Consider the following 27,482-nt stretch of genomic DNA (forward strand, 5'->3'; position numbering starts at 1 on the left):
AGATGTTCCAGGTAAAACCCCCTCAAAGGACAAGAGGGCACAGCCTCCGCCTAGAGAAAAAAAGGTTCAATCTCCGAAGGCGACAAGTCTTCTTTACCATGAGAACTGTGAATCTGTGGAACAGTCTACCACAGGATCTGGTCACAGCAAAAACAGTAGAGGGCTTCAAAACAGGGCTAGACAAGTTCTTACAGCAAAATACTATAAATGCCTATGTATAGAACCTATCACCGCTCCCCCTTCCCTGTATCCATCCCCTCCTTGGTTGAACTTGATGGACATGTGTCTTTTTTCAACCGTATTAACTATGTAACTATGTAACTATGTAATGATTTCTCGTTCGGTCATTAATCGCTTTATAAGACCTGGAACTAGTTTTATGGTTGCTCGTTCGCAAAACGTTTGCAAATCGTTCGCTTTGAATAAGACGTCGTTCGGTCGTTTGCAGTAGATACGAACGCAATAGCGAAGAAAAAACAATCGCAAATACGAACATAAGTAACGATTATCGTTCCATGAAAATGAGTGAACGTTTTCAGGTCTTTCGCAATAGCGGTCGTTTGAGATCGTTAATCGTTAACGATTATGCGAACGATAATCGTCCGGTGGAATAGGGCCCTTATGCTGGTGGTATTAGATACTGTCAGTACCAACTTTGAGCTAAACAGCCAGGTCTGAGGGCTGCCGTACCATTCAACACTATGGACTGCATAATGATAGCCAAGTGCTGTACTAATGCAGCACACATCACACCTCCGCTTCATTAAACCAGGACCCCTTTCTTTGTGATAGTGAGATCCTAGTGATCGAACCATCACCACCAGTCAGGCACTGATCTGTCTGGCGGACGAGATGAGTATGTTTTGTTGCCAGACCCCTCAAATACTCCTCATCATAGGCAATATTTGTACTGAAGCACACATTTTCATATTTTAACATATTTTTGGCATGTCAAAAGGATGTATTTTAGGGGGGGGTCATGGTTCTGAGACCCCCACCAATGGCTAGGAGGGAAAATTACAGGATGTGGTTAGTGTTGAGCTGACTTACCAAACTGTTTGGGTTCTGCAATGTTCTCCAAACTCAAATTCTTGCCATTTGACTCCCGGCGACCGGATAAATTGGATGCTGCCCTAGGACTGCCAGAAAAACATGCATACAGTGTTTCCCAGAGCTCCCTTGGGCTACATCCAATCTCTCAGGCCGCCGGGAGTCAAATGCAGAGCATTTGGGTTTGGAGAACATTGCTGAACCCAAACTGTTTGGTAAGCCCGCTCAACACTAACCACATCCTGTCATTTTCTCTTAAAGTTCATCCTAGTGATTGGTGGGGGTCCATGACCCCCTAAAATACAAACAGTTCTGAAAGTTCGCTATCTGTACCTATCAGGTATCCTGTAGTGACCATGTTAACACAACTTCTCACATTTAGGCCCAGCTACTGAATAAATGAATTATTTCTCTATTAATTGGTGTAAATCCATATGACTTTATATACGGTATTGTACATGAAAAGTGCAAATATACAAGATTTCTACCCTCATATTGTAGATTAGAGTATACAGGACTGTTCAGTAGATGGTTAACCCCGTCCACATGGTCAGACACTTCAGCCTCCGTCACAGTTTTCACCACTTGTAACCATAAAGCTCATCCTCTGTACTGAAAAGGTTAAAGGGTTCTGTAGACAATAACAGATTGTCCCTATGGGCAATATCCCAGCTTTCCTTCATTTTACCACATACTCCACCCTCTCCATTGACCTTTACAGAGATTCCCCCAGCCAGGAGGACGTGCTTGTCACTCACTCAGCTCCCATTCTTGCTCTGTAAGGAATCCTGTCTTCCAGCTCAGCAGAGGTTAAATGAACCAAGGGTTGGAGATATGTAGGGCAGTGGAAGTGGGAACTTTTATAGGAATAGAGAAACCCAGAAGACGCTCAATGACTAGTTGGGGGATTAACCCCTTAATAAAAAACATGTTTGAGCCTCAATGGCTGGGGAGAGGTTTTGACCTCTGTTGTTTGTCTATGGATATGTTTGGTGTTTACAAAACAACGGATCCCTCTATGCTCCTTGTATGACTTAACCCCTTCAGGACCGGGCAAATTTACGTGTTTTTTTTTTGCTTTTTCGTCTTTTCCTCCTCGTGTTTATAAGGCCATAGCAGTTGCATTTTTTCACCTACAGACCCACATGAGCCATTATTGTTTCCGCCACTAATTGTACTTTACAATGGCAGACTTAATTTTTCCATAAAGTATGCTGTGAAACCAGAGAAAAATTATTTGTTCAGTGAAAAAAAAAAAAGGAATTTGTTTTAATTTTGTGTGTGTGTGTGTGTGTGTGTGTGGGGGGGGGGGGGGGTTGGTTCGTGTTTACGCCATTCGTTCTATAGTAAAACTGACATGTTATTTATGTTCCTCAAGTCGCTACGATTACAATGATATGTAATTTATAGTACTTATTTTATCTGACCGCTTTTAAAAAATGTAAAACCTTTAAAAAAAAACAAAAAACTAAGTGTGTTTAAAATCGCTCTATTCCAAGCCTTATAGCGCTTTTACCTTTTTGTCCATGGGGCTAATTGAGGTGTCATTTTTTTGTGCCATGATATGTACTCTTATCGGTACCTTACTTTTTGATCACTTTTTATTACAAGATTTCTGCACTTTCTGCGGATTTTTGCGCTTACGCTGTTTACTGTGCGAGATCCGGAATGTAATAATTTTATAGTTCGGGCGATTATGCACACGGCGATACCAAATATGTTTGTTTGTTTATTTATTTATTTTTATTTATAAAATGGAAAAAAAGGGGGGGGGGGTGATTCAAACTTTTATTAGGGGAGGGGATTTTTTTATTAATAAAAACACTTTTTTTTTTTTTACATTATACTTTAACATTTAGTCCCATAGAGATCACTGCAGTATACTTAATGCAGCAATGGTCGATCAGATAGATAGATGGACTGCTGAGCCCCGGCACGCTAAGCAGAAGGGAGATTTCACCCCCCCCCCCCCCCCCACTAAACACCAGGGAAAGGGGCAGATCATACATTTAAATGCAGCTGTCAGTTTTGACAGCTGCATTTAAATGTATAATTAGCGGGCGCTGCGATTGGACTGCGCCTGCTAATTGCTGTGGTCCCGGACTACACATAGCACCCGGGATCGCAGTGGTTTCGTCACGCAACCCCTTTGTACTGACTGTACTGAATGTACTGACTGATGCGGGAAGGGGTTAAATTTCTATGATACTTATGTGATCACAAGGGAAGAGACACCCTGCAATTAACCACAATCTCTTTCCATTTGCACAATGAGGATATATAGATGTTATAGAGGGAGGGGTCACCTGTTGGGAAAGTCACTCTGTGAGCCAAGGAGGAGAGGTGCTAAGAAGCTACATTTTCCCACTAGTGGCCACTGTAGGGAAAAGCACGGTCAAAGGTAACTTTCCCAGACATAATTAGCTGACGGCTGATCACATATTCATTTTCATATTCAAAAATATTTATGAATTAGAAACTAAACAAAAGTAGAAGGATGAGGATACAGAAAGCAAAAAAAAAAAAAAAGAAGCATTAATAAATATTTCTACATTTAAAAGTCTAAAGGGTGTTGGGAGGGGGGGGGACTATACTCAGCAGCAGCTGATTCAACACTGACATTGCCCATTGCTGCCACCCTGACACATAGGTGATCGGTTGATCAGACACTTCCTATGTGTCGGGATGGAGAAAAGGAAATGCTCATTGCTGAAATCAGAATGTGACTCATGGGAACTCACACTTGACCCCTGACCAGGTTCTCCTGTGTAGTTCTGGACTGATTCCTCGCCTTTTTCAGAATCATCCTTACCCCATAAGGCGAGATCTTGCATGGAATCCCAGACCAAGGAAGATTGACAGTCATCTTGTGTTTCTTCCACTTTATAATAATCACGCTAACAGTTGTTGCCTTCTCACCAAGTTGCTTGCCAATTGTCCTGTAGCCCATCCCAGCCTTGTGCGGGGCTACAATTTTGTCCTTGGTGTCCTTAGACAGCTCTTTGGTCTTGGCCATGGTGGAGAGGTTGGAATGCGATTGAGTGTGGGAACAGGTAACAAGATCAAACAGGTGCAATTTTTTTCAGGTAATGAGTGCAGAGTAGGATGAGCTTCTTAGGGTGCCTTTACAAAGAGAGATTTATGTGACAGATTTTTGAAGCCAAAGCCAGGAACAGACTATAAGCAGGGAACAGATAATAAAGAAAATACTGAGATTTCTCCTCTTCTCAAATACATTCCTGGCTTTGTCTTCGAAAATCTGTCACATAAATCTCTCTGTGTAAAGACACCCTTAAATAAAAACTTCCAGGTCTGTGAGAGACAGAATTTGTGCTGGTGATCAAATACTAATTTCATATAATAAAATGCTAATTAACTATTTGTAAACCATATAATGTGATTTTCTGGATTTTATTATTTTTTGCAGATTCTGTCTCCCACAGGTGACGTATACCTTCGATAATAATTCCACCTCCCTCCATTTTTTGTAGGTGGGAAAACGTGCAAAATCAGCAGTGTATCAAATACTTATTTTCCCCACTCAAACTAAGAGCTTAATGGAATTTTTCGATAACCTGATTCAAGGACGTCCATTTGTTGGGGATGTTCTGACCTTAGAGGAAAATGCTGTATAATAGCTGAGAATACATGTGGACAGGAGCCAGGGAAGGAGCAGTGATCCGCACACAGTAATGAACAGTCGTAATGATGGGAAAGCGATCGTGTACAGCGCACACCGCAATTCACCTGTGACCTATACAGATCACTATCAGTCACTATCTAGTAGATCAAGCCTAAGGGCCTGGCAGAGAAGAGGCATCTACCATGGGTCATTAATCCTTTGATTCGTCCACTATCGGGTCTCGCTGTGCTGCTCCAGCCCTGCCAGAACCAGTAAGTGCAGCTCAGGCCTGGGTCACATTGGAGAATCAGGCCTTGTACTGGTATCATATTAGCAGATCAGCGACTACTGTGTGGACAGTAAACAAGAGCCGAGGGGCCGAGCTCTAAATGGTGCCTAGAAATATCCAGTTACCATTCATGTGGAGATGTTCTCAGCACGTTGTAGTATTACATTGTGGTTTCTTGTAGCACTCAGATGGGTAAGGCACTGTTCACACAGATTCCATCATATTTGATGAGAAAAATAGTTTTCTAGCTAACACCTTCAATCTGTCTCAGATCAGACACTTAGAGAAGCCATAGAAGGCACAGGGGCAGGAGTAATGCTCGAGTGACTTTGTGACCATGCAATGGCTCCGTTGGTAGTAAAAATGGCCCCTGTTACTTACTGCCCATGGCCACAAGGGGTATAGTAAGACTGTCTGACGTAATCCGCCAACCAGACCCATTCATCAACATTTAGCTTAGAGTGGTTAGTCCTCCTTATGGTGATCAGAAAAGTACTTTGGCCTTTGTGTGGTGCTCCCAAGCACAGGGGCCTCTGCATGGTGGTGAGAGGGGTGCTGGGGCTTCTGAATTGTGGCCAGAGAGACGCTGGGGCCTAAGTATGGTAGACATAGGAGCACTGGGGCCTCTGTATGGTGGTCAGAGGAATGCTTAGAGGGGTGCTTGGGCCTATGTATGGTGGTCAGAGGAGCACTGGGGCCTCTGTATGGTGGTCAGAGGAGCATTGGGGCCTCTATATGGTGGCCAGAGGGACACTGGGGCCTGTGTATGATGGTCAAAGGAGAACTGGGGGTCTTTTTATGGTTGTCAAAGGGGCACTTGTATGGTAGCCAGCGGGACACTGGGGCCTCTGTATGGTGGTCAGAGGAGCACAGGGGCCTCTGTATGACCATAAGAGGGGCACTGGGGTCTCTGTATGGTGGCCAGAGGGACACTGGGGGCAATATATGGTGGCCAGAGGGACATTGGGGCCTATGTGTATGGTGGTCAGAGTAGCACAGGGGCTTCTGTATGATGATCAGAAGGGCACTGGGGTCTCTGTATGGTGGTCAAAGGAGTGCTCAGAGGAGCGCTGGGGCCTGTGTATGGTATTCAGAGGGGCACTGGGGCGTCTGTATGGTGGTCATTACAATGTTCATAGCTCTTTATGGTGCTGAGAAGAATACTTGGGCCCCTTCATTATAGTGACTGTGGATGTTAGATCCCCCACCCCTCCAAAACGCCTGTAAACCCATGTAATTGTCCATTATTCCACCCATTAATCCTTTCATCCCTCTCAATCTATATACATGATGTTCCTTGTCCCTGCGAAACGCTTCAGATGTGTTGGGTGATGCCCTTATAAATAATACCACATAGTATAGATCCATTTACCTTGCAGCAATGATTGCACAGTTACTAGATTATCATTATGGGGGGGTTGGCCATACTATACATCCATCAGTCCGTCTACTTAGCTGCCAGCTCCAGTCTCATCATGTCTCCTAGATGGAAGACATTGTATGGATTGAAGGATTGTCAGATGTGAGGGAATACAGACTGTACCAGAGCGGTGACTTGTAATAATCCGCTAACCTCTGCTACAAGTAACGAGAAACTTCCGGCAGTCTCACAGCTAATACTCACCGACTGCCATTATCCCATATAAAGGACTTCTCGGGGTATAATATCATCCGACATATCAGTTAGACATGTTGAATGGTCCATTATAATAATCCTGACTATGTCAGGTAATGCAGCAACAAAGGTGTTATCCAGGAATAGAAAACTTAGCTGATTTCCCCTAGAAACAGCGCCACTCTAGTATGTGTATGGTATTACAGCTTAGTTGTAATACCACACACCCACAGGGCAGGTGTGGCACTGTTTCTGGAAGAAAAAAAGCCATGTTTTTCTAATCCCGGACAATTCCTTTCAAATAAGTAAACCTGAGCTGCAATACCAGAGACAACCTACTAACAAGTGTGGCGCCATTTCTGGGTGGAGAAAAAAAAAGACGCTACTAGACACCTTTTAGGTGGTGGTTTATCTCCCTAAGAACAAAAGGATCAGCCAGTTGAAATCCAACAAGCTTGAGTCTTCTCTCCCTCAACGCCATCTTTTAGAACTTGAGTCGGGAGGTCGGAAATCAGCCATTTCCGACAAAATCTAAGGCTCTGACACCTGATTAGTGTTCACGGGGCCTCTTGGAATTGGGCTATGGGTAATGCAGAGGGTGTGGAGGGGAAACAGACATTGGGCCCCGTGATGATAATCATGGCTTAGAGTCCGTTTACACGGAAAGATTATCTGACAGATTATCTGCCAAAGTTTGAAGCCAAAGCCAGGAATGGATTTGAAAAGAGGAGAAATCTCAGGCTTTCCTTTATGATCTGATCTCTGTTTATAGTCTGTTTCTGGCTTTGGCTTCAAATCTTTGGCAGATTATCTGTCAGGTAATCTTTCCATGTAAATTAACCCTTAGGGTCCTATTTCACGGGCCGATGGGGGCCCGATCAATGATGTAAACGAGCGCCGATCTGCTAGATCGCCGCTCGTTTACTGGGCCTATTCCACGGCCCGATGATTGTTGAACGAGGGCTGCAGGGACATCGTTACCGATGTAATTGCAGCCCTTGCAGCATACATTACCTGTCAGGTCTTCTCCTCCGCGCTGTCTTCCTCCCCGGTTCCCGCGCGCTCTAGCTTCAGAATGGCCTCCCGCGGCGGTTCCGGCCTGTGATTGGCTGAGCGCTCAGTCAGCTGACAGGCCATTCTGAAGCCAGAGCGCGCGGAACCTGGGGAGGAAGACGGAGCGGAGGAGAAGCCCTGCAGGTAATGTATGCTGCGCTTCTCAAATCGTCGGTCGCCCGCCGCGCACCGCTATTCCACCGAAGCGATGCGCGGTGGAGGAACGATGATTTTAGGTCTGGCCCTAAATGAACGATCGGCTGATGACATGATCATTGGCTGATCGTTCTCTCTATTCCACCAAGCGATAATCGGCCGAATGGGGCCAATTATCATTCCTGTGGAATAGCGCCCTTAGTTTGATTGTTACGTCCAATACATAGATCTCAACAATTTTAATGTGTAAATCAAAGTTAAAAAAAAAAAATTATATATATATATATATATCTTCCCTGTGAGCTAAAGAATTTTCTATTATTCCTATTATGAGCCTTGCCGCTTCTGCGCACACGGTCCTGGCATGACGCTACCTCTGAGATTGTACGCCAGGTAGAAAAAAGTGGGTCCTGGCGCTTCTTCCATTAGGTTTGATGTCAGCGATTTGTAGTGCGTTACCCAGACATACTGACGCACATTATAACCCCGCTGCACATAATAACACACACTCACAGCTCTGTCACCGCCGCTCAGTTCAGCCCTGCAAATAAAGACATGAGCGCAATCTGACAGGTCCCCTCTCTCCTGTGATCGGGATAAATGATAGCACCAAGCTGGGGGGGATGAAGGGACACGGCTGTTTGAGTCTGACACAACCAATCCATCCAGCTAGAGGAAAGGGCGAGAGAAAGTGGGAGGGAGAGGGGCGAAGGGAGAGGAGGACTCTGAGGAGAAAACGCAGCCAGAGATGTGCTGAAAAGGGATCACGCAATAGGGATCACTGTAGGGATCTAGAGGACCAACATCTCCATCTGCCGGCATTACACCAATCCTGACCCGTTATACTAGTCTGACACATTTAAGGTGGCACCAGAAAGTTCTGGAACACTAAAAAGTCAGGAAAGGATGACATTTATATTATAAACTATAGTCTATCTATTATCTATCTATCTATTTCCTATCTATCTATTTATTTATCTATCTGAAATAGAGAAGGGGGGGAGCTGAGGACACTTCAGGGTAAGGGTATAGGAGTCCATAGCATATCGTGTTCCTCTCATGTAGTATTGACCCAGATGTACTGTTTCCATCCTGACAGTTTATTGTCAGCCTTTGTGACACAAAAAATAAATAAATAAAATTAAAATTGGGTAAAAACCTACAACAGTAAAAAAAAAATCTGGGTCATTGTGCTCCTATTTCCACCCTGTGTTCTTCCTCCCCCAGTAGGATGGGCAGTTTCTCTTCCTCCTCCATAAGGTTTGAGAAAAGATCATAGACTCTCCTGAAGTGAGTGTCCATCACTGCTGAGTATCTGGAGCAGTATAAAAATATTTGGTATAATCAATATTTGTGTACACATATCAAAGACACATATCTGTACATATAATATAAGAGCCAACCATATCGCTTCTCGGCCTTTTGGCTAAGATCAAGTGTATATTAAATATATTAAATGGGAGTTTAGAACAGAAAAAGAGCTTACTCTGTCCTATATCTATCTATCTCCTATCTATCTATTATTTTTCTCTTTTCAAAACTAAGGTCTTTAATATGCGATCTGTCTTGATTACGTTGGCACTCAATCTTTTTTTCCTGCAGCACCTCTACAGGAGAGATGTAGTATTACATGTAGCCATTGGAATGTGATGCAATAAATGGATGATCCAGGTCCACCATAGTGAGAGATACCATCTATTAGGCGGTTCATGGGTGGCCCCAGTCTTGAGCAGAATTAATCTGTGTTCAGGTTCATCAGTCTTGTTACACAATATATCCCACGTGTTATCAGACCCAGCCGAGTATGAGCTGCTGCAGATCTTTTGGCATGAAGGGGGTTAAGAGTCCAGGACCTGCTGTAAATGAGTGCTGGTAGCCATGCTCTCGTGTTTAAGGGTAACCCTCAGTCTGAGCCAATTACATGAGCCCCGAGCTGTGTTTAATGGGGCAGCAGTGAGGTCCAGTGACAGTGACGTTGATCTGCGGTGACAGTGTCCTATGGCTGTCCCCAGGGTTATGTGAACTCTGCTGGCTTACTTATTTACTCATCTGCATGGGCTGGCAGCGGTGCCCGCTGGTGCGAGGCTCTGCCATGGCTTGCACTGTAAGCACACATCCTACTGGGAGGCAGGATCTCTCCAGATAGCATGGTGATCTGGAGGGGGTTCACAACGCAGACAATCGGGGGCTATGGTGTTACTGAGCGCAATGTTATTGATTTCAGAAGTGCCCGGGCTAAGCCGTTCCTGATGATCAGCATATGGAGGAAAAAACTGTCTGACGGGGGAAATTTGGAAACAAATCTTTCAAGTATTGCAAAAATCTGTCTGCTCTTTTCCTAAAACAGCGCCACATGTGTTTACAGGTTGTTTGCGGTATTGCAGTTCATTCCCATTCATTTCACTCAGGTTAGGCTGCAATCCTGGACACAACCTGTGGAAAGGTGTGGTGCTGTTTTTTTTGGAGGTAAGCAACCATATTTAACAACCCCATAAAAATAGCAAGACAGCTGCTTAGCGGCCAATATTAAAAGAGGTGCAAGGCTGCCCGACAGTAACAAGTTCCTTTTGTTCTGGAAGAAAGGATCACCTAGTAATATGGACCATGACCTATTGCTGTTGCTGAGGGCCTTTTTCGGCTTCATGTCACCCTGCTCCTAACGGGAAAGAGGTTTTACAGGATATACCTGCTTTCTTTCAAAAACAGCGCCACACCTGTCCACAGGTTGTGTATGGTATTACAGCTCATTTTTGGTGTCCTGTCCTATAAAAACTTTTTCACCCTTCCACCCTCCTATACATATCTCTATGCTCACTAATTATAACAGGACAGTCATATAATATTTGCATAGCAGTAGCGGGCCCTGTGGGGCTTATCTGAGATGGGCCCATGTTACCACTGGCTGGATGTAGGAGTTACCTCAGTGATAATGCACTATATATAGATATAGATGACGCCTCTATATTCTTGTTTGACTCATAGCTATCTCTTTGGACTTCCATATACATGCATACTTGACTGAATATGTAATCCACTGCCAGTCACGTCTTTAAACTGGGCCTAATTTATCACAGCTGTCTAACAGAGACGACTCCATTCAGTGTCTATGGGATTTCTGAGCATAACAGTGTTATCCGATCAGCTAGTTATCCCTATTTCTAGGAAGAAAAAACTGTCATGTATAGATTAACTGGGGAGACCAGGAAGATGGGGAACAATACTGAGTAGGAATGAGATGGGGAGCCATGCTGGTGACTAGGAGTGAGATGGAGAGCCATGCTGGTGACTAGGAGTGAGATGGGGAGCCATGCTGGTGACTAGGAGTGAGATGGAGAGCCATGCTGGTGACTAGGAGTGAGATGGGGAGCCATGCTGGTGACTAGGAATGAGATGGGGAGCCATGCTGGTGACTAGGAGTGAGATGGAGAGCCATGCTGGTGACTAGGAGTGAGATGGGGAGCCATGCTGGTGACTAGGAGTGAGATGGAGAGCCATGCTGGTGACTAGGAATGAGATGGGGAGCCATGCTGGTGACTAGGAGTGAGATGGAGAGCCATGCTGGTGACTAGGAGTGAGATGGGGAGCCATGCTGGTGACTAGGAGTGAGATGGAGAGCTGTTGCTTGTGACTAGGAGTGAGATGGGGAGCTGTTGCTGGTGACTAGGAGTGAGATGGGGAGCCATGCTGGTGACTAGGAATGAGATGGGGAGCCATGCTGGTGACTAGGAGTGAGATGGGGAGCCATGCTGGTGACTAGGAGTGAGATGGGGAGCCATGCTGGTGACTAGGAATGAGATGGGGAGCCATGCTGGTGACTAGGAGTGAGATGGAGAGCCATGCTGGTGACTAGGAGTGAGATGGGGAGCCATGCTGGTGACTAGGAATGAGATGGGGAGCCATGCTGGTGACTAGGAGTGAGATGGGGACTGGTGACTAGGAGTGAGATGGGGAGCCATGCTGGTGACTAGGAGTGAGATGGGGAGCCATGCTGGTGACTAGGAGTGAGATGGAGAGCCATGCTGGTGACTAGGAGTGAGATGGAGAGCCATGCTGGTGACTAGGAGTGAGATGGGGAGCTGTTGCTGGTGACTAGGAGTGAGATGGGGAGCCATGCTGGTGACTAGGAGTGAGATGGGGAGCTGTTGCTGGTGACTAGGAGTAAGGTGGGGAGCTATGTATATGATCAGGAATAAAATGGGAAGCCATGTTGGAGGCCAAGGTTAATGGGGGAGTCATTCTGGGGTCTATAAATTACATGGGAATCTATGCTAGAAACTAGAAAGAAGAGGGATGACCATGCTGGGGACCAGGAATGATACTGGAGTAATGCTGGGGACCAGGAATGAGATGGGGAGATATGCTTGGGACCAGGAATGAGATGGGGAGATATGCTGGGGACAGGAATGAGATGAGGAGCCATTCTAGGGACTAGGAAAAAGCTGGGGAGCCATGCTGGGGACCATGAATAGGATAGGGAGCCATATTGGGGACTAGCAAAGAGATGGGGAGCCACTGTGGGGACCAGTAATTAGATGGGAGCCATGTTTGGGACGAGGGAAGAGATGGGGAACCATGCTGGGCACCAAAAATAAGATGGATAACCATGCTGGGGATTAGATAGAGAGCTATGTATATGACCAGGACTAAGATGGAGAACCATGCTGGGGACCAGGACTGAGAGAGGAATCATACTGTCCTGCACTATGAATAAGGGTGTACAATGCTGGAGAGCAGACATTCAGCACATAAAAAGACGTTCATCATTTGTGGCTATTCGTGTGCTGTACGTCCCTGCTGACTCCATTACACCCGCATTCGGTGTACTCTTTTCTTTCACATGACCACCCCCCATTAAGGACCGCTTTTTTGCATAAATGTAGGTGGTCATAGAGGTTTCACTGTAAGTATACATTACAAGTTATTCTGAATCTTCTTGCACAAATCTATATACCAATCTGCTATATAACATGATGCCTACAGAGGGGATGACATGTTGGACAGCTTCTCTTTAGAAGCAGATACATTGGAGCAAATTTGTTTAGTGAAAATTGAATCCGATTGCCAATTTAACCAAATTTGACCCAAAATGAGTTTCTGAAAGTTTGCTCACATCTAGTGATGACTTCTCTAGGAAACACTGCATATTTACCCCCACTTGAAGACTGAAGTATCCCAGCCAAAAACTCCTTTACTTATTTTTGCATCCTCATGGTATGAGGTCTCCCCACTTTGTGGATTGGTTCCCCAAAATTTGCAACTGTGCATTGAGTTAAGGGGGTCTTCCTATCTTTTAGATTAGTTCTTTATTATCACATGGGTTGATTAGTTTACTATCTTTGTACATTTGGCAATGGCTATGCCTAGTTAACAAGAATGGAATTAAACTGCAGTACCAGACACAGCCACTAGTAATGTATGGCGCTGTGTCTGGTAAGCAGTGAAAGGGAGATGTTGCTCAGCTTAAAAGTGAAAAGTAAAGATAGTCACCCAAATAGCAAAATCTTGGGAACTGAATTGTGTAGCAAGAAAGTAAAACCACTCTCGGAGTCTGGGTGTATTCTAAAAACTTTTTTTTAAAAATCAAAATTTTTTTTTTGCCTGCCCACATGTGTTCCAATACTAGATAATTAGTGATGACCTAACTTGCCGAACCAAAACGCAAAGCATTTGACTCCTGGTGGTTGGAGAAGAAAGATGCAGTCCTGGAAAACGTTATTTTGGCCATAGACTGTATCCACGGTTTCCCTGATAGCCCTAGGGCTGCATCGAACTTCTCAAACTACTGGAAGGCAAATGGCGAGCATTTGGGTTTGGTCAAACCTGAACGTTTGGTAAGTTTGCTCACTACTACAGATAATGGGAGAGATTTATCAAACATGGTGTAAAGTGAAACTGGCTCAGTTGCCCCTAGCAACCAATCAGATTCCACCTTTCATTTTCCAAAGAGTCTGTGAGGAAAAAAAGGTGGAATCTGATTGGTTGCTAGGGGCAACTGAGACACCATGTTTGATAAATCTGCCCCAATGTCTCTTACAATAGCTTATGACCTTATGGTACGGTTCTTTGTCCTGTAATAAATAACACACGTTCACAGTCACTGCTTTAATAGATCACTTACAATTATTAAATATCAGTATCAACAAAGTACTTTCATTTGTGAGCAACGTAAGATAAATATCTTTTTACACTTGTGACTCTAAGACCTCAGTGATATCCTATGCCACATTCCCACTTTTATCTATAGACAATAATGACAAGATCTTCACGTTTCACTGACCAAAATGTCCTCTGAGAGTCCTTGAGAGAAGTGCAGAGCCGACATGTCTGTTCTTGAGGACGTTACCCTGTAGGAGTCTTGATATATTTGTCTGAGGAGACCTCGAGAAGGTGGCAATGATCTCCGAGCATGATTTTACCTAGAGAAAAGCAAGCACTCCGCAAAGATAGAAAGAGTGCCCCCTCCAGAGTCATGCCACCACACCTCCCAGAATAACAAAGTGTCTATTTGTGCCCTTTTCCCACCCCTTGTAAGAAAGTATAGTGGCATAACCGTTGGGCAAGTGGTAAATTCTTGCATAAGTTCACTTTGCCCATGGGAATATGGGGATGTCGCTAACCTGAGCTTGGGCCTCCATCGCGGCCACAGGGGCCACCACTGGTGTCTGTGCACTCTTGTCTTTAAAGGCTAGTACTATCATTACGAAACCATCTCTCCTGGGAAAAAGGATTCATCTCCAGAACTCCTGCCAAGTAATGACACAGTGTTCTGCAAATCTGTCACAGTGAGGTGGCTGCTGAACGCTTTACTCATGCAGAGCTGGCTCTGCTGAGCTCCTGCATTTAACGTCTTTTAAGTCTATAGGGGGAAAGCTTCCTAGGGTGTGAAGATGATCATGGAAGATTTGTTGGCTTTAAATGTTCTCCATTTGCAGTCGGCTTCTTCCAAACCCAACACTTCCCACCTCCTCTTGAAGAGTTACATGTGTCTGGGCAATCCCAGTGTTCCCCACTCTTCCATCTGGGCACAGGAGCACGCTGGAGTCTGCTTCACACTTGGTGGGACGGGCATAACAAGTCACCAACTCTGGGGGCAACAGTTCCACTTTTACCACCTCTTTGGGTGAGCATTCAATGGGTGGAGGTGTTTGGGGATCTTCTCTCAATGGGATCTTTTCTGGATCTTCTTTATCCATATCTTCTGCCCTCTTTATAGAGAGGTCTAATGGCCCATCATGTGAGCACGAAGCCTTCTCAAGGGCCTGGTGGATATGAAGGAGTTCTAATCGTATCTTACCAAGTTGCTCTCCGAGAGTCCTTTGTCGACCACTGTCATCAGATGTTAGGTTTGCCAACTTCCTCTCCACTTTTCCATATTCCTCCAGGGTTCTGGAGAGGTCTCCAATGAGTAGAGATGCATTGACAACCACAGGCTCTGACTTTTCACTGCTAGGCTCAGATGGTCTTCTCCTCTTGCAAGCAGCCACCTCTAAAATTGAGTTCTTCTCACTCCAAATATCAGGAGTAACAGGAGAACAGGTGCTGTGAGGAGAAGAAAAAAAAACATAAATTAAAACGAGAAATGGAAAATTATGTATTTTAGGGATGTTGATGTAATGACATTAGTGATGGTGGTGATATTAGTATTGGACCTGCTGACAGTTGCAAAAAGTGATCATCTATTAACCCTACCGAGCAACACTAAAGTTGTATATGTCAAAAGGTCTTACCTATTATGAGAAGTCCGTTCGCCTTCCATCAAAGATGATGTCTGCTCACTCACTCCATCTCTGTCTAGCCAAGGCTTCCTCTTCGCACATCTTGAAAGATTAAGTTTTTCCCAGGGAGACACCTCAATCTTGCTTTTCTGTGTAGAGACATCATTATTTCTGGTTGATTGTACCCCATAAGTTCCTAAAATGTCCTTCTGTTGTTGAATGATGTCTCTTACCATCTGGGGAACCCATTTCCCATCTCCCTCTGGTTTATTCTGAGCCAATGTTTGATTCTGCAACTTGTCACCAGGTGCCCAAGAGATGGTGGTGTTACCTTCTTCCGATTTAAGCAAGCAGGTCTTTAGAGGGTCCGTGGGTGTCTTTGGTTTTGGAGTACCAATAAATGTGTTTGTTGGCTGACCTTGGTTCATTGGCTTGCCTGAAGCTATCTTGGCATCTGTGTTAAAAGCGTGCTCAAACAGCAAGGGGTAGTAGAAGCGAGGAAGGAACGAGCTTCTCTCTGTGTTCTGTAAAGTCTGGAAGTGAGTGGAGTGTGGATTGTGCATTAGTTGGGCCGTGGAAGCTAGGAAGGGGAGCTGGGCCGTACCACTTGTCATGGTGGGGTTTAGATATGAGAACAGGTTGGTGTTTAGTGGGTAGTTAATGCCCAAAAGTGAAAGACCCTGGTGTTCTTGGTAATCAGAGTATGTTGGTGGTGGGTAACAAGGAATGATGTTTGTTCCATTGCACCCAACTGATGTGTCTGCTCCCGCTTTTTTAAGTGTGCTGGTCAATAGTTTCCACTGATCCACCCGACTTGCTCCAAGGTTGCTTGAAGTTTTTCGAGAAGCCTTGACAAATCTTTGTTCTTCCCTCTCCTTCTCAAAGTGTCCATCTAAAGAGAACACATCAGTGATGATGAACTCTGGCTCTCCCTCTTTGTTCATTGTCTCCCTTTTGCCCTTTAGTCCAGTTTCAGTTTTGCTTGTGGTTTGTGAAGACGGGATGTTCTTACTTTTTTCCTTCCGACTTTGGCCCACCACCTCCTCCTCTTCTTCTTCTGGTCTTTCATCATCTTCTTCTAGGAATCTCTGAATTTCAGAAGTCATCTTCTCACCAACCTGTCTGGCCTTTGTCGATCCTCCAGTGGAATCACAAGCCTCTTGTTTGTCTTGGTTACCTTCTGTATGTGGCTCTTGTAGGTTCATTTCTGGGACAAGGAAACTGTTCTTTTTGTAGGGCCAGTCGGACTCTATGAGGAGTGACAGGGAGTTCTTGCACAGACTGTATTTCATGTGGTTGTACAAGTGTGACTTCTCCATACAAGTAAAGGGGCACTGGAAGCACTTGTAATTATATGGCTTGCCCCATGGCCTGGGAATATAATGAGGTTTTTTGGGTTTCCGTTCTTTATGCTTACATGTAGAGTTCAACTTACATCCAGCTTCTTCGTCTTTTGACATTGTTTCTGATATTCTTATGAATTACAAGATTCTTTATGAAAATGTAGACTTTTTTTGTGTTCTTCCACTAAGAACTGACCTGTAGCGAGAAAGTAAATACATTTAGAGCCATTTTCCCCCAAACTGTAGGCGCATTCGGTCAATGTTCCGGCATAGTACACCTACATGGACAGCCACATGCATGGGAGAATAGATAGAAAATAAGATACGATACAAAGTGAAAAGTTGTTTGATAGAGACTATATATTAGATTTGAAGTCAAAGATATAGATGTGACCGTTAAAATTAAGCAGGGTAAATAAAGAAGGATAAAGATAATGGAGAAGACAATAAAAAATGAAATCTTAGCGGCAAGCTTCATTTTTGACACTGTCTAGTAAGAAGGGCTAGTCTATAATAAGCTGATCACTCAATGACATGGCAGTAAGCACTACAGTGCCACCACAGGTGAAATGGAGCATTACTCAATGCCCATTCACTACAATGAATTATCTTTGTATTGCAGGTCCTCCACGACTCTTTGTAACACCCCTCTCCACTCTCTCTGGTCAAGAGATGAGGACCCCACTCAGAATAACTTGTATGAAGACGGGTTTTTCAAACTCAACCCTGGTTGAATATATTCGACACATACAACTTTTAAGTTGGACTACAATAGAAATAAATGAAGATTGGCCATATATTCCATAAGGTATCTACCAAGTGTCTGCACCACACTGTATAAAAGTTACGTTCAACCGTATTTCTCTAGACAAAAAATTTAGGTCACGGAAGGTGCCACGTACTTAGAGTCTTTTGCATGAACAATTAAATTCTTCGACAACGCAACTTCTTTTTGGCTCCTCTGCTTTGACTATACCTGACGGAGCTCCACAGTGAAAACATGAAAGACGGAGGGGGAAGAGACAGGTGTTTGAGCTGCGGTTTCTGAAAACACTTCTTAACATATCTTCTTGGTCTGTTGGATTCCTCTACCTGCCACAAGACATTACTTCCACTGGTCTGTCAGGCAAGGCACGGGGGGGACGTGCCTCAGGGTAACACAGCATCAGGGACCCTGCACCTGTGCATGGGAATTACTGTATCACTGCACAGTCTCACACTGAGGGCAGCCTCTAACCAGCCGGGGGGAGAGACAGGCGAGAGGAGAAATAGAGTGGAGTGATGGGAAAGAGGAGAGACAGAAAAGACTGGAACGTGCAGCAGGAGAGGTGGAGAGACGCAAAAAGTTACAGATGAAATGAGGTGGAGATGCAATGTAATAAATCAAAGAACAGAATCACCGGGGAAATAGATGGAAAACATTAAAGGTTCTAGAATATAAAAGTTACAATTCAAAGCAAGTTGGGGCTGATCTCCTTGAGGTTGGACTATGAGTCTATGATGAATATTAACTCACAATTACATATATTTAGTGTGGATGGGTATGGATCAGTTTCATTGAACTCCGTACTACCAAGGCCCTATAACACGGAACGATTATCAACCATATTCGACCGAATTGTCCTGTGTAATAGAAGGCAACGATCAGCTGACATCAACGATGTCTGCTGATTGTTGCTGTTGATTGTCTTTGAACATGTTCAAAGACAAACGACAATGATAACAGTGATATGGAATAGGAGTGGCAGCAGCAAACCGCTGCTATCCTCTATGGGCTGCCCGAACGATCTAGCAAATACCCCGGCAGCCCCCCCCCCACCCCCCGCAGCTCCCCGCGGCCTCCCCTGCACCCACCCGTTTGCTGCCGACGTGTGGAATAGCGACAGCAGGGAGTGGGGAACGGGGAGCAAACCAGTGCTGACAGTGCTCGTTTGCTCCTCTCAGTCGCCCCGTGGAATAGGGGCTTTAGTCTAGAAAACCTAAAACCGGCCATACTCATTAGACATGTCAGCCAAACCTGAAGATTTTCTGAGTATCCTGCCAACCTTCTGATATGCTTGCAGGTCTCCTGACTGTTGTCGTAAAGAAGAATCGGCCATGTTGGATTTTAAGTGCTTGATCGTTTTGAGAAAAGATAAGCCACCACCTGAGGTTTCTGGCAGCAGCTTTCTGCCTATTTAGCCCACTCAGTTATATGTATGGGGGCATTAGGAGAGATAGCTGTTATCCAATAATACCATGTGATCCTCTTAGCCTTAGATCTCTCCTGCACCCCAACAAATTTGTTCTATGATTGGAATGTTATCCTAGTTTTCTCAGCTCGGATTCTAGACTCTTCACATGAGATATTTATCTGCAGACCATTGGGGAGATCTGCACCCATTCTGATGTCTGTGGGGGTGATACAGCAGACGCCACGTAAGGTGCACATATACATTAGAAGAAATTTGGCTGTAAAGAAGAAGGTGCAGGTGAGGTATCCTCACAGGTCCTCCTGGGCTAGATGTCAATGACAAAGATGAATAAGAAGTAGAAGAGGGTTGTGGGTGCAGGGAGGGAGTCTTGGAGCAGCCTGGTGGAGGGTTGTGTTGGTACACACAGATTGCACCCCGGGGGATGGCACGGATGTTGGTGGGGGAGGACATGCCCATTTCCCGCAGCAGCTGCTGGTGAGAGAGCCTGGTACAGACCCATTTTTCATATTCCACAGTTTAATGCTACAGGCTGCTCCCAACAACCACCAAATGGTGCAGCCTCCTGTGTATGGGACCCCCGAGGGCCAGACAGAGACCCCTGGGGGAGCACAGACTGCTGGTTACATCTTGAGCACCAACGGAAAACATTGTTAACCCTCTCCCTGCCAGGAATTACTTATCCTCATATCCAGGGCACAGAGACGCTCCAAGATCATTCTACACCAGAACATAACACATCTACTGAGTTACTAATAACTTGTTTGTTAATCAGCATAACTAATATTCATACAAGGTGGAAGCCACAGCTAACCTACAAGTCTGCCCTCCACCATAACCCCATGCCTGAGCCCCAGAGGATTCTAGAATGGAGATTATAATAAGGGGTAGAGAAAGAAATCCTGTATGGTAGCAATACATACAAATATGAATACTGTGAATATCTATCTATCTATCTATCTTCTATCTATCTCCTATCTATCTATCTATCTATCTATCTATCTATCTATCTATCTATCTATCTTCTATCTATCTCCTATTATCTATCTATCTATCTATCTATCTATCTATCTATCTCCTATCTATCTATCTATTATCTATCTATCTATCTATCTATCTATCTATCTATCTATCTATCTCCTATCTATCTATCTATCTATCTATCTATCTATCTATCTATCTCCTATCTATCTATCTATCTATCTATCTATCTATCTATCTATCTATCTATGCTTGAAAATGGTGGCGTGAGGCCACAGAAACGTTGCCTCTCCTTGATTGCTGTGCTTTTATACCTTTTGGACACTGGAATAAAACACCAATTTTGCATCTTATCTTTTGGAGTGCCATTGAATTTACTAAGAATATATAAGGAAGTCCGTGGTTGAGACTACAATAGGCAGCCGTCTACACTGCTTTCTAGTGCTGCTGAACTACTTGTATCTATCTATCTATCTATCTATCTATCTATCTCCTATATATTATCTATCTATCTCCTATCTATCTATCTATCTATCTATCTATCTATCTATCTATCTATCTATCTATCTATTATCTATCTATTTATTTATCTATCTATCTATCTATCTGTCTAGTATCTATCTATCTGTTTCTTTCTGGGAGTTCAAACATTTTTTAAAATATAGGTCTGTCTGAAGGAGAGGCTATTGGACAGAGAGAATTAGCCTTGAACCCCATCGGAGATTGACCTACTTAGATTTTACCATCCTTAACAATGCAGTCTAAGTAATATCTATGTCCCACTCACCTGCAGCAGCACCCCCACAGGCCACCAGCAGTACAGCTGCATGACTGCTCAGCAGGGCCAGGTATAGCTGTAGCTATGGGACCAGGCAGCTTATGGTCATGGAGCTCTGCTGACAGATTCTCCCACCTGGATCTGCAGTTTTGGGGGGGGGGGGGGGTAAAGGGCACAAGACGTAGTAACCACATTATTATACGTTGGGTCCTGTGGCCAGGCTAACAAAACCACAGTGTCTGACTACCTAACGTAGTACAAGGATACAAGGATTGGGTATATTGGATGTAACCATGGCTGATCCTTTGGTTCCATGAGAGATAGCAGTTACCAGGGTGGGTCTGGCAGCGGCTGATCCCTCTTCTTTGACAGATAATAAACAGAACCAACCATTAATATAGAACATAAAACTATACATTTTCTGGGAATATTAATTAATTTAATGACCTCATCTGGAAAGGTTCCCTATAACTTCAGTATAGAACAGTATAGGATTAGCCACACAAGGGATTGCTATAGGGTAGATTTACTGTATTACATTATTATCGGGGTTGTGGGATCCTGAAAACGGATATCCATCCACACCATTTTCAGGCTTAAAAATGGCGGCGTGAGGCCACAGAAACGTTGCCTCTTTTTGTTTGCTGTGCTGAATATATGGACACTACAATAAACACTTTTTCTACACTTTATCTTGGAGTGCCATTGGGCTTACTTTACTATATAAGGAAGCCTGTGGTTGGAGCTACGACTGGCACCCATTTCTCTTATTCTTGTGCTGCTAAACATACACTGAATATCTATATCTATCTATCTATCTCCTGTCTATCTATCTATCTGCTATCTATCTATCTATCTATCTATCTATCTATCTCCTATCTATCAAATCAAATTAAAAAAAAAAAGCTTTATTGGCAGGTCCAAGTTACACATTAGCATTGTCAAAGCATGTGGAAAATAGTATCTATCTATCTATCTATCTATCTATCTCCTATCTATCTAACTTGTATCTAGCGTCTATGTATCTATGCAAAGTAGCTTCATGGCACTCCAGGTAAGGTGCAACAAAAAACTTGAGTTTATTCCAGAGTGTACAGCACAGCAAACAAGTGGCTATATCTGGCACCCTCATCTTTATACTGTGCTGCTGACTTTACTAAAAGATATCTATCTTCTATCTAACTTGCATCTATCTATCTATCTATCTATCTATCTATCTATCTATTATCTATCTATCTATCTATCTCCTATCTATCTATCTATCTATCTATCTATTATCTATCTATCTATCTATCTATCTATCTATTTATTATCTATCTATCTATCTATCTATCTATCAATCTTCTATCTATCTATCTATCTATCTATCTATCTATCTATCTTTTATATTACCTATGTACTTTGTTGTTTTTCTTGTTTGAGCCTTTTTATCTATCTATCTATCTATCTATCTATCTATCTATCTATCTATCTATCTATCTCCTATATGTCATATATCTTCTATCATCTATCTATCTAGTTTCCTTTTCTTTGTTTTATACAGTTTTATAGTATTTCTCATCCATCTATCTAGTTTGTTCTTTTTCTCCCTTTTTTAGCTATTTATCATCTATCTGCTTGCTATTTATCTACCTACCTATGTCGTATCTCTCTCTAGTTTCTTTAGTTTGCTCTTTCGGTCTTTCTTTCTTTCTCTCTCTCTTTCTTTCCCTTTCTTTCTTTCTCTCTTTCTTTCTTTCTCTCTTTCTTTCTCTCTTTCTTTCTTTCTCTCTTTTTTTCTCTCTTTCTCTCTTTCTCTCTTTCTCTCTTTCTTTCTTTCTTTCTTTCTTTCTTTCGTCTGTGATATCTATCTATCTATCTTTCTATCTATCTCTAAGTATTTATCTACAGTATCTATCTATCTATCTATCTATCTATCTATCTATCTATCTATCTTTCTATCTATCTATCTATCTTTCTATCTATCTATCTATCTTTCTATCTATCCCATGTAAAAGTCAGTCAACATTCTCGCCATCGTTACGCCTTGTAATATTTGGTCCATACTATTACAAGTAGTCTGAACTCTGCGGCAGGTAGATATATTTACATAGACAGAACATTCTGATAACTATATAATAACTACAGAACATTCTGGTAACTATATACTATATAATATAATAACTAATATAATGTAGCAGTATTCCCTCTATGAACATGAAGAAACTATTCTATCCCTATACACGATGTGTAATAATGTGCCTACTTTGCTTTATCACTTTATATCCTAATCATTCTCTGGATCTCTTCTCAGTATTAATATTACATGAATTTTGGCAAGATTGGAAAAGCGATATTGTAAGTACTCACAGTGCTGGCCGTGTCCACAGTTCCAGACCTTCCCTGGCTCCTCTCCCTTAGAAAAAATGTGCAGTTTTTTTCAATGTAGGAAGCTATCTGCGGATGGTGTGGAGCCTCCCTCTGTGCAGCTGGTTGGCCACATCCAACCCTACTCTCTACCTATAAGAGGAGGCTCCTGATCCCCTATATACCACATCACTGACAATAGGAACTTCTTCATTCTGCTTTACATTAAGAAAGACTGAAAACCGAAAAGTCTATTTTATCTCCATGCACTGTGCTGCAAAATACAGAATATTGTTCTCTGTTATCAGCCGTTCCAAATAGTCTAACTGTGGTGTTCATCCATTTATACAAAAGAAGCCCTGCTTTGTGCAGAGACCTGTATATACAGTATAGGGCCATGTTTACACAACGTAAATTTTAGTAAAAGTATGGCCGTTGTTGCCGATTGCAACAATGGCCGTGCTTATACGCTAACCTGCCTTCTATAAAATCCCGTCCGGAGCGCATACACATATATGGGGGAGATTTATCAAACATGGTGTAAAGTGAAACTGGCTCAGTTGCCCCTAGCAACCAATCAGATTCCATCTTTCTTTCCTCACAGACTCTTTGGAAAATGAAAGGTGGAATCTGATTGGTTGGTAGGGGCGACTGAGCCAGTTTCACTTTAAACTATGATTGATAAATCTCCCTCATAGTATACACTCTGTCCGGGATCCCTAGCTGCGCCGTAGAAAACTGACATGTCAGTTTTCTGCGTCCGCAGAAAACCCTGTCAGTGCACACTATGTAGTGTGCGGCTCCGGCCGCACTCTCTATAGTGTGCAGTGGGGAGTTCTGATGCGGGCGCGCATGGATGCACTCGCATCAGAACTCTGCGGCGCTAGAGATCATCCGACTGGTACTGCGGTACCGGCCGGGATGATCTTTAATGAGCCTGGCCAGGTCACGTAACGGCCAGGGGTGTAGCTAGGATTCATGGGGCCCCATAGCAAAATTTTTTAAGGGGTCCCCTATGCACAACGCAAAGCGCTGAACATATATATATATATATATATATATATATATATTTTAATATATATATATATATATATATATATATATATATGCTTTACTGCTGGTGCACTGATAACCCCTGACCTCTGCAGGAGCTCTGCACATTTTCCTTTTCTACTTGATTGCCAGCTGGAGAACAGGTTATCAGAGCAGTGAAGCAGAGATCTCTGTCTTCTGCTTTTTAACCCTTTTTTTGTGTTGCAGCATGTAAGTAAACATTGGGTCACTTACACACTGCAGTACGTAAGGAGTTAAGCAGAAGGACACATGCTCTTACCTTCTCTCCCAGGCCCCCCTCCTGCACGGGCCCCATAGCAACTGCCTACCCTGCCTCTATAGTAGCTACGGCACTGGGAACGGCCAGTCTCATACAGTGTGTGAACATAGCCTAGGGCTGTGTTCACACACCGTCAAAAGTATTGGACCGCTGTTATTTTATAATAACGCTGCTATTTGCATAATAACGGATGTTATTTTCAAATAATGCCCGTTATTTGTCATTTTGACAGTGTGTGAACATAGCCCTTTAGGTGTGACTGCTATCAGCAGGACAGGATCAGCGTCTACAAGCACCCAATGCCACTTATCTAGCAGGAATACAATATAGAACATATTAACAGCCAACATTCTCAATCTTTTCCCCCTAAAAAATTACCATACAAGAAGTTTTAAGTCTGTAAACAGTAGTTTATCAAGGGATAACTACACAATATATATGACTAGCTTAAAGGGGTTGTCCCATGAAATCCTCATGATAAGGCATAGCTAATTGATCACTGGGGGTCCAACTCCTAGGATCCCCCATGATTTAGAGAACAGCCCCCTAAGTCTGTATGGAAGCCACCTAGCTGGCTATCTCCAGAAGCTTCCATAGAGAATGAATGGAGCAGTGGTAACACCGCCACTTCATTCACCGCCCCGTTTTGGAGATGCCAACAGTCTGACCCCCTCATGGTCAGTTATGCCCTATCCTGACAATAGGGAAGAACTTGATTTTGTAGGACTTCCCCTTTAAGAGTACTCATAGCTCGTGCTGATTTGACTATAGGGGGCGCTAGAGTCCAAATTCCTGTATCCCATATGGTGGAACTAGTACTATAACATGTGCAGGTAACATGCAGGTGTAGGAGCTCAGCCTCATAGACCTCAATTTCTATACTATATCTGTTCTTATATATACATTTTCATTGTGTAGATACAAAATGTATGCAATAACTCCAGATTTAGTGTCCCAATAGGCGGTTGTGGCTCCATGCTTCTCTGTAGAGCAGAATAACCTTACCCCGACCCCTAATACTTATAGGACAAATGTGCTTTTTCCATCGAAACACTAACACAATAAAATGAAGCAGAGTGGAATGAGATTATGTAGATGTGGTGGAGTCTGGAATAGTTTTTGCACCGGCAGCGAAACAAGCCCCTTTTCCCATCGTATTTGCCACTTACCTGCTGACGCTCCTCCGGCAGACTTGCTGACCTATTTTTCTTGAGGTATTGTTCTGTTAGGCCAGTCACCTAAAATTACGTGTGTTACAGCTTTCCACTTCTCTATAACCAGCAGCTGGAGCGGAACGGGGAAAAAAAATCCCTGTTTATAAAATATTATATCTGAGTTGTAATCATTGACTTGGCTAATATATCTATAACTCTTTAACTCTTGCTCAGGGGCTTTGTGAGAGCGTAACTAGTACTTGTTCTTATCTGACTGTACAGTAGGGGGCAGGTCAGAGGGAGGGGGCGTCTTTGTAAATTCCATGGATTAGTCCATTACGTTAATTTCTGTAACTATCAACATTAAAATTAGACTTTTTTTTGTAACATTGAATGTTCCTTTAAGGGCTTTTCTATCTTAAAACACTTACCCCATCCACAAGATACGGAATAAATGTGAGATCAAAGAGGACTGAAGCTACTAGGACCCCCCCCCTTGCGAAGAATAGGCACCTTAGTCGCACCTTAAAAGTGCCGAGTTGCACATGTCAACTGTCTATGGAAATGCCAGATATAGCCAAGCTATCTTTAGTGCTCCCATAGACGAAGAATGGGACAGCCTTGGGCATACGCAACCCACCACTCCAGTCCCATGGGAGACTTGGCTCCCTGTTCTCCAGATGAACAAGACAGGGACGGCCATTGGTTGGTCGCCGCACAATCTGACACTTATCTCCTTATCTAGATTAAAAAGAAAAATCGCCTTCTGTGCCTTCTGCAGATCTATGTGTCTCCATAGTTACAGACTACAAATAATCCCTGTGTAGTCTGATCCTGCAATCATGAGTTACTAACTTACTTTTTCCTTCTTTTGACTGCAGGTTAGGAAGAATAATGGAGGAAATGGAGCAAAGGTGGCCATACACATATACTAATGTCTGTTAATATCTCTCTTTTGTGCACGGGATGCTGAGGATGAAGGTAAGGCTAATCAGGCTCTTTGCATAACTAGGGGTGAGACTAGTGCCTCCCCCCAAATTCTTTAGGAGGGGCTGGAGATAATCTGGGGTTGATAGTCCCGCCCCCAGCGCTCCAAAACACCACGATTAACCTGTGGAATTAACTACTAAATATACAGAAATTATGTTGAGAATTAAGGTAATAGATTTACCTTCATCCTTATTGCCCCATGCACAGAAGAGACTTATCGACAAGTTAGATTTGTGTAGCCTGCTTTTTCCCTTTAACAGATAACTGCAGGATCAGACTACACAAAGTTTGTTTGTAGTCTGTAACCATGGAGACACATAGGTCTGCAAGGGAGCTGTATACACAAAACCGTGGTAGATTTTAAGGTTTTTCTAGATGCATTGAAAAATTAGAGGGCTGGTATTGAATTTAAAATATATATGATATTGCTACAAAGAAGTGTTCCCCAACCTGTGGGAACACTTCACTAGAAGGTGACTGAGCTGCAGTACCAGGCGCAGCCACAACAGCCTATATGGCGCTCCAAATTCAAGACAATTTACTCTGAACTTGGATAATGGGGATGATGTTCTGTAGATACGGAGGAAGGAAAATAACCAGTTCTTAGCAGTCGGCTCCACAAGACTTGTCCAGGTCATAAACCTTTATGCTCCAGGCTCCTGGGGGTCTGCTCTCCCTCCTTCCCTTTTTCACCTTGATAATAGGATAAGTGAACCTGGCCTTGGCCGGTTCCCTGACAGTAAAGGGCTCTCATTGTGCAGCCAGCTACTTGTATATAACTATATACTTTTATTATTATTATTATTATTATTATTGTGGACCCGATAGGTGTTGGACTATCAGATGTTCAATATACAATGTAAAG

The 27,482-nt window shown here is 43.4% G+C and overlaps 1 protein-coding gene across 2 annotated transcripts; it reads right to left on the reverse strand.

Annotated features, from left to right (window-relative positions):
- Positions 1-13,872: 13,872 nt before the first annotated feature.
- Positions 13,873-23,252, reverse strand: PRR35 (proline rich 35). Of its 2 annotated transcripts, XM_069982103.1 has the most exons (4): positions 23,144-23,252; positions 15,734-17,039; positions 15,513-15,649; positions 13,873-15,324 (listed from the first exon to the last, which is right to left on the reverse strand). In XM_069982103.1, exons 2-4 carry the CDS (start codon positions 16,958-16,960, stop codon positions 14,697-14,699), a joined length of 1,992 nt encoding a protein of 663 aa, XP_069838204.1. In that variant the 5' UTR covers positions 16,961-17,039; positions 23,144-23,252; the 3' UTR covers positions 13,873-14,696. The 2 variants fall into 2 exon arrangements, with proteins under 2 accessions (XP_069838204.1, XP_069838203.1); XM_069982102.1 differs by having other exon boundaries at positions 15,513-17,039.
- Between the last annotated feature and the right edge of the window lie 4,230 nt (positions 23,253-27,482).

Source organism: Dendropsophus ebraccatus, chromosome 9 (genome assembly GCF_027789765.1).
Source record: "Dendropsophus ebraccatus isolate aDenEbr1 chromosome 9, aDenEbr1.pat, whole genome shotgun sequence".
Classification (NCBI taxonomy): Eukaryota; Metazoa; Chordata; class Amphibia; order Anura; family Hylidae; genus Dendropsophus; species Dendropsophus ebraccatus.

Bases quoted from the DNA above. Each gene is read 5' to 3' on its own strand.
- PRR35 (XM_069982102.1), bottom strand. From the start codon at position 16,960: ATGTCAAAAGACGAAGAAGCTGGATGTAAGTTGAACTCTACATGTAAG. The intron at 15,325-15,512 runs GTAAGACCTTTT...TTCTCCTCACAG, and splicing joins GAACGGACTTCTCATAATAG to CACCTGTTCTCCTGTTACTC.